This window comes from Heloderma suspectum, chromosome 11, assembly GCF_057233095.1.
Source record: "Heloderma suspectum isolate Gila_16-S chromosome 11, 16-S_ref, whole genome shotgun sequence".
NCBI lineage: Eukaryota > Metazoa > Chordata > Lepidosauria > Squamata > Helodermatidae > Heloderma > Heloderma suspectum.
In genome coordinates this window covers 43,156,894-43,167,727 of record NC_139468.1, presented here as the reverse complement: position 1 = coordinate 43,167,727, position 10,834 = coordinate 43,156,894, and the positions used below count along the sequence as shown (strand labels likewise).

Genomic DNA, 10,834 nt, shown 5'->3' with positions numbered 1-10,834 from the left:
ACAAGCCTGTGCACTATGTTAGCATGCCTGTGGCTGTCCAATCTCTTAAAATTAATCTTGAACTTTTTCACTGTCCCAAGAGTTGCACTGTTAAAGCAGTGGTTTTATTATCAAATAGTATCTTGGCTTGTCTTTCTTCTAGGTACTACTTCATCAAACATGTTCCACCACTAACAGAAGAACAACTTAATCGGAAGCCTGCTCTTCCACTGAAAACAAGAAGCACACCAGAATTCTCATTAGTTCTAGACTTGGTAAGGAAAACATTAGCATTGAGTGAATATTCTATTATTGTAGGATTCACATGCTTAACAAATTGCAGACGGGAGGGCTTTATTTCAGAGAATACATTTTTCCCATCTCCCTGCTAAGTCTTCTCATTTTTTAAATTCTTTGTAGGATGAAACACTAGTCCATTGTAGTCTAAATGAACTGGAAGATGCTGCACTTACATTTCCAGTCCTTTTCCAAGATGTTATTTACCAGGTAATCAAAACCATGTTCAGGTGAAGTATAAACCTGCTTGTGTGAATTAAATGGGTGAACACTTATCATGCACTTGGTATCTTCCTGCCCTTCTAAAACACAGGCAATTAAGTGGTTACATGCTATGAAATTTTGTCAGGCCAGTTGTCAGATAGTAGATGTATTGTTGCAAAAGAGCTGCAAAATCACGAAGTTGTAAAGATCTCAACCATTTCCTAATGGTTGAACAATTCCTCTTACCTGTATTTTTGCCTAGCAGTTTTCTCCTTGTCAGCAGGTGTAGGAAAGAACACTGGAATTTTAAATGCTTATTTTACAAGAGAAGAACTTGCTACAGACTTCCTTGCATGAGAAAACCAATCCATGCTAGTTAAACACTCCATTCTGAAGGGGCAAAAGTAAATTCAGATCCTGGGGATAACTTGCTTTCAGAAGCAAATTCATCTCTTCATTCCTAGTCAGGTGCTTCTTTTGTGAGAAGAGTTGCTTGTGTTGATGGAGAGTGCCAGATTTCTAGCTGTTGGTTGTACTTCACAACATATCCTTAGCTTCCATCCACTGTGCATTCAACAATTCTCCGGCGAAGAACAGGGGAAGGAGAAGGAGAAGGAAGTGTGTTCCAGCAACTGCCAAAGATGCTGCACTGACCCCGGCTGTTGTTCTCAGGTCCCTATTGTGTGATGTACCTGGGAGTAGCAACAGCTTCCCTCCATGTAGTTCGCACGATATTGGACCCCTCTGTAGTATCTTTGGAGAATGACATCAGGCACCTTAAACGGACACTTGTCCAGGTATTTTACCCTAATTTTAAAACTTGTATTTTGTATTTTGTTTTATTTAAAATCCTTCAAAATTCTGAAGCTTAAAATGAGATCTTCCAAAAAAACAAACGTGGGTTTCTTCTGTCATGTTTGGTGATGGCAGTGTTCAGATTCCTTTTGGACTACATGAGATAGGAAGATTCAGTTAACTGTTTTAGATAGTAAAAAAAAAAAAAGTCTGAAAAACAAATGATGCCTTGTTTTTCCTCCTGTGATCTGCCGGGATATTTTTTTTTACAACTGGACTGCTTTCTGACTCTCTTACCAGTGGTACATCTTACTGAGAATAGCCAAGCAGCAAATTCTGTTTTATGATGTTTCTTTTATGGCATTATTGTTTTTTAAAAGAATACTTTTGCATATCTCTCTGAGACAAATCAAGTGATACAGAGTTCAGTGATCTAGGACACATTTAATTATCTTGGAGATTAAATATTAGAGTTTGCATTTGACAGACCCTAAATCTTGCCTGGAATAGGTTCTTGATATTGTGGCAGTTGTTTGTTTTCTTGGTGGCTGTTAAATACAGAGCAGGCACCATAAAACTTAACTTTTGCAAATTTAGGGACATTTAGCTGGGAGTGTAGTGACCTCCAATCCTCAACCTATTTCCTTCTTAGTCTTGTTAATAGCTTTTCCAGAATAAACAGGTTAAGAACTGCAGCTGTGATTATTCCAGAATCAGTCCTAATCTTTGGCTTTGGATTTCAAGCCAAACTCACACTTGGAAGCAGGTTTCATTGTTTTCATTGAAACCGATTTCTGAGTATTTGTGCTTCAGATAGCAGTCATTGTCATCTATGTCTATAGCAGGGGTAAGCAACTGTGGGAGGTCCAGGGGCCACCACCACCCCCCGCACGGTGGGGCGCATTCGTAGGGAACATTAAAAAAATAAAAATATTTAATAGCGCTAAAATGGACAAATTTAGCTCATTTGCAAGCTAAATTTGTCCATGCTAGCACTACAAAGCACTATTTTGGTTTTTTTTTTAATTAAATCAAGAGGTGGCAGGGACTGCGCTGCAGGGGAACATGCAGCTCGTGGGCCATATGTTGCCCACCTGTCCTCTATAGACAGAAATGGGTTGCCTCTCAAGAAGCTCACTTCTGCCCTGGAGTGGCATGTCGTGGTTTTTTTTTTGGATTTTCATTGTTCAACTTGCACATCCCGTGTTCCCTCAGGATATCATTCAAACTTTCCTTGCTGTATTTCTTCTGATAAAAGAGAAGTAAATGTAAAGGAAGGGAAAGGGCTAGGAAGCATGGGTGTATTTTTTTTTTTGTAGTACCTGGTAACCCCATTAACTTAATATCTGACATATCTTCTTCATATTTTTGCTACTCTCTGAAAAATCATCATTCAGTCAAATTCCATAAGTGTAGCCATGTTAGTCTCCTGCAGCAAAAACAACCAAGAGTCCATGACACCTTAAAGGCTAATACATTTATTGCAGCAGGAGCTTATGCAGGCTGGAAGAACATGGGCAGGAGGATGCTGTTGCACTTGCATCCTGCTTATGGTTCCCTGGTTGACAGCTGGTTGGCCACTGTGTGACCAGAATGCTGGACTAAATGGGCCCTTGGTCTGATCCAGCAGGGCTCTTCTCATGTTCTTATGTTATATTCTTAGAGGCCACTTCATTAGCTGCATCATGCAATTAGAACTAACTTGGTACAGATAATAACTATGATGATAAAATGTGGTGGTGTTGATGCATTCCACTACTACATCCAAACATAACCAGGAGGGAAGGTTCAGGTGATTACTGTACTCTGGTAAGTGTTACTGGGACAGTAGAAGTTCCCTTTTTTATGCTTTTACCATCTCTTTCTGCTGACTGCTAGGGCCAGTGCTGGGTCTTGTCAGGTTTCCAAGCCACTGAGTAGTGAGGCAACAGAGACTCGCTTTACTCAGTTAATAGCAGCTCTTCACACCTGTTGTGTTTGTGAAAGCTAGGAGCTGTCTTCTGGGCCTCATTAGCTAAATAAGGCTTTCATTAAGAGCGCTTAAAAGCAAAGCTTTCTACTAATGGACGGGTATTCCACCATGCTCAACAGGCTTTTTCTGAGCTCCTCCCTTTAGGGAGAATCCCCCTAACCCAGCCACTGACAGGCAGCCAATCTGGCAGAATGCCTCCCACCCCCCTTTCAATTCCTCCCACTTAACTTGGTGGTGGGCTCTTGCATCTGTCAGTTTCTGTGCTTCCTCCCCCTCCGACAGAGGCCAAGTTTTGGGGGCGGAGGACAGTCTCTGAACCTGGCCCTCCTGCTCAATAAGCCCCTGGGAAGGTTCTTCACTGACTCCTGGAGAGTCTTGGGGAATTTCTGCCCCAGCTGAGCTTCTTCTAGCTCTGCCTCTGAATCTGAATTGGAGTCAGAAACCAAACCAGGGAGCCTGGGCCCAATCCTGATAGGTGTACTGGGTCTAGACAACAGTATGTTGGGTTTAAATTCTCTGTCACAAAGTGCACTAGATATCTCTTGTCACAGTTGTATTCTGTCTAATTTGCCTCTCAGGGTGACCGTGAAGGCATATAATGTCCGTTGCAAATTGGTAACTGAGCAATACTGCAGACATCCTCATTCGGCAGGGAGGACTGTGGAACCCTGGTATCTTGGCTCCCTTACTGGGGGCTGTAGAACAAATTTTAAGCTAAAATCTGTTATTTATTTTCTGTCACCTACACAAGTTCAGCCAAACATCAGTTTTGATCTGGATGCACTGTAGACATAAGTATCCTAATAAAATAACAGCTGTCTGTCTAGAGTTAAGATTTTTTTAAATGCCTTACTGGCTTCTTTAGCATTTGTTCCTTCTTACTCTTAAACTTAAGTCTCGCTGTCGTAGCGGCTCTTACCGTGTATTGGTAGTTTGCCATACGTTATAGATTGTGACACCAAGTGTAACAAAACCTTATTGGAGATTATGTGAAAGAATTAACTGTGGACAAGGAGCTTCCTGTCATACTTTCCAGCCAAATAATGCATTGTTTATTCCTTTAGGTGGAGGCCATTATTCAATACCTACTTGGGTACAAATAACATGAAATGGCACTTGCAAGGGTCTTGGTGAAGGGAAGCCAATTTCCTGCCTAATTTTTCATTAGATTTCCATCTTTCCTTCTTTACAACACCTGCGACCTTTCAAAGTATATTGGCCAAAAGCAGCCAGCATCCCACCCTACAAAAGTGAGCTTCTGTGTCCTGCTTTGAAACCCTGTTCTTCAAGAATGGGTTTGAGAAGGAGGACTGAGTTTGAGTCTGCGTAGCTGAGGAAGGCTTACTTAACTTCTTATGATTAATGGCGCATTCTGGCTTCTATTCTGGTAGGAATTTCAGAGAGGCTTGCTACAGAAACATTCTATAAAGACAAAACTTTTCCTTGCTGATGACTTTCTGATGGAAGACATAGAGTGCAACTATGAGTAGATGGTGACTAGATAAAACAGTAAAGTTGCTTGGGATGTTGAGCTTTGTGTAAGAAAAGCTAAATTCTAATTGATGGCATGGAAAATACTTATTGTGCATTGTTTTCTGTGCATGTAGAGTCATGTAAATTAGGAATTCTGCAGTGGTTTTTGATAGAATAAGGTCTATTTAATAGTACTAACTTAGAATTAGCCAGCCTGATAGAAGATTCTTGCTGAAGAAGAGCTCTCTTTTGAAGCTCAAAAGCTTGCATTTTGCAAATGGTACTTGACCCTATTGCTTACTTAAGCTCTGTCTCTGATGGGAATGTAACAGGTTGGTCAGTCAGAGCAAAAACAGAAAATACTGTTTTTGGATAATTGCCATTGTATCAACCACAATAAATCATGCTACAATTATTGTTGAGTGTTCTTTTTGTATTTCCAATTATACAAGCGAATAGTAACTAGAACTTTACCAATGTCCTTCATTACCATTTCTTGTTCATGCAGTACCAAATATCATAAATGCTATAATATAAATTATTACTGCTGTGTTAATAACTGATTATTGAACAATGTCTACCACTTGTAGTTTCAGAAGCCCCTGTCATTTGAAGCAAAACGTCTTTGTATACTGTGTATTTAAATCACCTTTTCCTCTCATTCTAGGTTTATGTGCGATTAAGACCATTCTTCAGAGAATTCTTGGAACGTATGTCCCAAATCTATGAGGTAATGTTTCTGCCTAGAGTTTGGATGTGTTTCTTTCAGATCTTCAACTTCAGCAGTGGAGCAGATAATAATAGTCTCCTCGCTTCATTTCTAGATCATTCTTTTTACTGCTTCTAAGAAGGTGTATGCAGACAAGTTGCTGAACATACTAGACCCTAAAAAGCAACTAGTCAGGTAAGCCTGACCCTAAAGCAGTGGATGTTATTTTTTGTTTAATCAAAATTACACTGTACACAATTATAATGTAAAACAATTCAAATTCAATATCATAGCACTCTGAAAACACAAATGTTCTATTGCCCATGTGTGGCGGGGCTAAAAAGCTGGCAACAGACTTGCTTAAAAACCTCTCTTGAAACCTTTAAAATGTTAAGTGTGTGTACAAAGTATGTAATGGAGGGAGCAATCCTATGGCTGCTAGTCAGTGGCTAGACAGCCATTGGATATCTTTTTTTCAGGGAACTGACCTCAGAGCCCACACTCGGAGGTTGGTTCTCAGAGAACTGACCTTTCCCCCCTTCCGCACTGCCTGTGAGGCAGCGCGAAGAAGCCCCGTGCCCCGCGCTCACAAGAGGGACGTGGAGCAGCTGAAACGGGGCGTTCCAGGGCGGGCGGAAATGCCTGTACGACACATCCTATGTGTCATACAGCAGCCTCCTCTCACGCTCTGCCATCCCACAGCAAGACAGCCGAAAGCAGCTGGCTGGAATCCTGAATAGGAGCACTGCTGTTAGACTATGTGGATACAGTGCAGTATTTTGCTGTAGGTCCTAATTGTGGAATGTCATGTTTGAAATTAAGGCTAGAGAACTGTGTAGTCCATGAATTCATGGCGGTTGATATCAAGCTTGGAAAGCTGACAGTTGTGGATTGATTAACTTTGGGTGCTCTTCACATGTGAGAGGATGTGTTGAAAAAATACTTTGCTGTTCCTTATTATTTTTCTACCATAGTTACAGCACAGCACTCTACCTCCTGGTCAAGTTAATCATTAAGAGTATGCGTTCTTCTGTGGTTTTCTGTGAGATGTTTGTTTTTTAAATGATTTCTATTATGAAGTCCAGATGATGTATCTGACCAGAGTTTCCTGGGTAAATACAAATTAACTGAATTTATCGAATGTTGTTAATCTTGTACCGCAGAGTAGTTAAATGTCAGTTTTCAACAAACATAAAAAGCCCTTTGTTAAGTTTCAGACATTGATTGTGGTTGCACAAAAACAAAACACAAATACTGCCCTTTAGTGAAAAGATTATTAAAACTGAGCCCATCGATACAGAGGAAAACATTTTGAAAGCAACATTTTAATACACTTTTCTCTACATGTAATCTGAATGCATTGTGTTTTTAACTGCAGGCATCGACTTTTCCGCGAGCATTGTGTTTGTGTACAAGGAAACTACATAAAGGATTTAAATATCCTTGGTAGAGATCTCTCAAAAACTATCATTATTGACAATTCACCACAAGCCTTTGCCTATCAGGTGAGTGTGCTTTCTGGAGTTCATTTTTCAGTTCTCAAATCAGACAAGAATTACAAAAAGTGTGTACTGACACAACTTCACCTGTAGCTTTAACAAATAAAAAGCAGTCTATGAATGGGGAAAAACAGTACCTAATTCATTGCAACATTCACCACAAAACGTATGCATTGTGAAGCCAGGATATTTAATGACAACTCCCAAGAAATGTATTTGAGTAAAATTATGTGATTGAATCAGAGCCATGCCATCATTGTGTTTGTGAAGTTGTCTTCATCCTGTATTAGTTCTGGTCAAGTTAACCAATCTACCCGCTACATTCATGTCTGGATTAGAGGCCAGGTAGTTTGAGCACCAAGCAAAAAATCTAGTCAGTCAGTTCGTTGGATTTTTTCATATAACTATAGGTTCTTACAATTTTGCAGCAATGACAAAAACAATACACAGTCACAGAACAGTTAAACAAGCCACTCAAATCAGTTCATCATGTGCACTACCTAGAACAACAGTTTTTAGGACCTTTGCTCTCTACTCTTTTTAGGAGCCACTAAATAAGGCTCCTAAAAATGAATGAATAAAATGAGTAAGGCTCCTTAAGCAAAAAAAAATCTCTAAAATGAAATATCACTGCTGCATCTTTTGTACATTTAATTTTTTTTTATGGAGAGGTATAGAATGTTTTTAAGAGACAAGTATTAATGTGATCCATTGGCATAAATAGAATTTGCGTTGAATTGATTATGGCTGTAATCTGTAGTGAGGCAACATGTACATATGCACTGAAGTTCGCAGTTACTCTCACCAGCTTTCATCCCCAGCCCACTGTTTTTCACACGGGGAGAGTTTGAAAAGCATTTGCCTTAATGGGGGAGTTGCTGAAAAGGAAATTCACAGTAAGACTCCAAGCTACCACAACCCTTGCTGATCTCTCTCCAGAAACTCTAGCACAACATTTAACTTTCCCCTGGGTTTTTTTTAATTTCAGCTTTCAAATGGAATTCCTATAGAGAGCTGGTTCATGGATAAAAATGACAATGAACTTCTAAAACTGATTCCTTTTCTGGAGAAACTTGTAGAGCTGGTATGTATTTCAGTAACATCTTTCGATACATATTTTTCTCTTAAATCATCACAGGATTACATCTGTACAGGCCCTCTGTGGCTTTCTGGGCAAATTCAGGATGTTGATGTTGACCTAAAAACATGTCCCCAGCAGCTTGGAACTATTAGAGTCTACTCATCATTGCAGTATTTATGAACTGTCCAACAAAACGTATGAACAGAAAGGGAACGTTGAAAGCTGTTCTCTGTGGCTTCGCCTGGTCTGAACACATTCAAGAGGCCAATCAAGATGCCATTTCACAGGAGATTGTTAGAATAATGGGTCATAATGATATGGGGTGGTTCGCATGATTGTGGAGCAGGTGGGTGGCCATATTGAATATTCAAGCTACAACTGTGGCTTGTGTTGTCTGAACCTGCCGGGGGCGGGTTGTGTGAGGATTAAACAACCCTCACATAACCCATGGCTTGTTTTAGGGTTGTTTCACCCTCACACAACCCACCCCCACTGACTTCAAACAACACAACAAGCTGCAGTTGCAGCTTGAATATTCAAAAGCCACCTAGCATGCACTACAACCCACTGTGGTGATAGTGCAAAGTAGGCCATATTGTGTGTGTGCATGTATATATACAAATATAAGTGTGTGAGTAAACCTATTTTCCGCCTGGTGAATTCCTGGTAACTGAAGACATTGCAGCTGGCATGAAGAAGTAAGTGGGAGCGATTGGGCAGGATGCTGTAGCATGTTTGCTTGTGAACAGTAGGCCAGGATTCTCTGCAGTTCTGGCTTATTGTTTTGTATGACTGTGGCCATTAAGTAAAGGTACAGTCCAGGAAATCTTAAAAGCTGTGGGTAGGCCGGAAACATAGAATGTCTAGTTTTGGTTCCAGGCCTAGCATGGGGCAGTCCCTCTTTTTTCTTCCTCTCCACCAGAGAGCAAAGTTACTTTACAGGTTGTGATTATAAAGTTCATTGCAAACAGAGTTGCTTATAACGTGAAATATAGAAGTTGTTACTTTTTAAATTTTGTTTCCCCATTTCTAGAATGAAGATGTTCGACCTCACATCAGAGACAGATTTCGCTTGCATGACTTACTACCCCCTGATTAAACACCAAGCCTTTGTCAGATATCTGAAGGGGGAGAAAATGCAGGACCCCTTTTTTCTTTTTGGACTAAAACAAAAACATTGCCATTACTGTTGAATTTTTTGCATTTTTGTACCCCGTCTCGCTTTTCTTATCTCTGATGCCCAACAATAATCAAGGGTTACAGAAGAACTTTATATATCGCCAAATGGAATACATACAGTACAATACAGTAGGTAGGCTAGAACAGAAGCGTCTTTAGAACTAGTGCAACTACAATAATTTTTTTTTTTATGTACAGGACATCTGACGTTTATAAAGAATTCTGTTTCTGCCACCAGCAGTTTGACCTATAAAAACACAGGATTTTATGAAATAACAGAGATTGAAAATGGACTCTTATTTTCTCTCTGTTTGGTGCTCTATAAGTGGGTTTGTAGCCACTTCGTGTTACTTTTAAGATTCTCATTTCAACAGGAATGGCCAGTAAATGTGTTTTTTTTTTAATTATTTTCCTGTTAAGGTTTATAACCTTTTTACATTTTTGACCTGTATTAGATTTTAGAATTTCATTATGCATTCCTTATAGTTGAAGCAGCTTCATAGTTTTCTGGGAATAGCCAAGTTTTATTAGTTTTTTATTATACGATTGAATGGCCATTTTCCTGCTTTGTCTGCCTGCATACTGTATATTTGTTTAAAAATATTACCTAGTTTTATTCCATGTAAGTTTCATTTAGAAATCTGCGTTTATATATATATATTTTTTGTTTCTGTAATATTCTACTGTAGTGGAAATCTTTTCAAAAAAAATCAAGAGACTGGCTAGATAAGAAGAAATATAAGAATTACTAATATTCAGAATATTTAAACCATTGTGATGGCATGTACTCTGGACAGACTATCTCTTACGGTGGTACACACGGCTCATGGACAAGGATCAATACCTCGGAGTCTACTGTGCTTATGAATCCTTGAGGAGAGCTTGCTTGGTCTAATGCAATTCAGTTACTGCTGCCTTCAGTGTCCTCCAAGAATCAAGTATTGTGGAGAGCAGTTGAGTATTTGAAACTGTCTTGCATAAGTGGGTCCCACTGCTATGCAGTTTCTTACAATCAATTCTAAACTTTGTGTAGCAGTGATGGTGCCACTACAGTAACTATGCATAACTTGTGGTCCAGTACACTCCTTTGCCACCAGTGCAGCTGATATGCTATCATAGTGGTTTTCTATGCTATATGGAAATGGTTTTCAAGCCTTGGTTCTAATGCAGCTTGTAGAAGAGGCTGATATTTTTTTAATGGAGTGTAATCTCCTTTTTAGGAGGCTTTTTATGGAAGGGAAAAATTTGTAAAAGTTAGTAAGCTTTGCCTCTTAACTGCATTAACATGCCACAGGCTCGGGCTGTTTTTGTGTAAAGGATGTTGCAGAATGGCACTTTTTCTAAAGAGAAGTTTGATATTTTGTATGCTTGTTAAAGAAAGTACAGTATTGGAAATTAAAGGTGGACGACTGATAATTGAGAAGTATGTCAATTAATTTTTTATGTATATTACCTGTTTACTTGTACAAATTTATTGTACAAATTACACACAGCTTCATTTTCAAATGAGTCCTTAAAATAAGGAAAATCTTTTTAGGAAAACATTTAATTTTTGTATTTTTTGATTTTCAAAGGCATGAGTTATGTCAACTTTTTCCAATGTATTAATGAAGATTTTAACTTTTCATCAGGTTGAGTGTTTTCTT

General features: G+C 39.2%; 1 protein-coding gene across 10 annotated transcripts in view; it reads left to right on the top strand.

Moving 5' to 3' along the window:
• Positions 1 to 10,604, top strand: part of CTDSPL2 (CTD small phosphatase like 2) — a 45,852-nt gene extending 35,248 nt beyond the window's left edge. For 9 of the 10 annotated variants that reach the window (XM_084817655.1, XM_084817649.1, XM_084817652.1 and 6 more), the window contains 7 exons: positions 143 to 254; positions 400 to 486; positions 5,388 to 5,450; positions 5,545 to 5,624; positions 6,808 to 6,934; positions 7,917 to 8,012; positions 9,043 to 10,604. In XM_084817655.1, the coding sequence (XP_084673781.1) occupies positions 143 to 254; positions 400 to 486; positions 5,388 to 5,450; positions 5,545 to 5,624; positions 6,808 to 6,934; positions 7,917 to 8,012; positions 9,043 to 9,108 (631 nt within the window). In that variant the 3' untranslated portion in view covers positions 9,109 to 10,604. Of the gene's footprint in view, positions 1 to 142; positions 255 to 399; positions 487 to 5,387; positions 5,451 to 5,544; positions 5,625 to 6,403; positions 6,587 to 6,807; positions 6,935 to 7,916; positions 8,013 to 9,042 lie in introns of those variants that run through there. The other variant, XM_084817656.1, reaches the window with a different exon arrangement.
• The last annotated feature ends 230 nt before the right edge of the window (positions 10,605 to 10,834 follow it).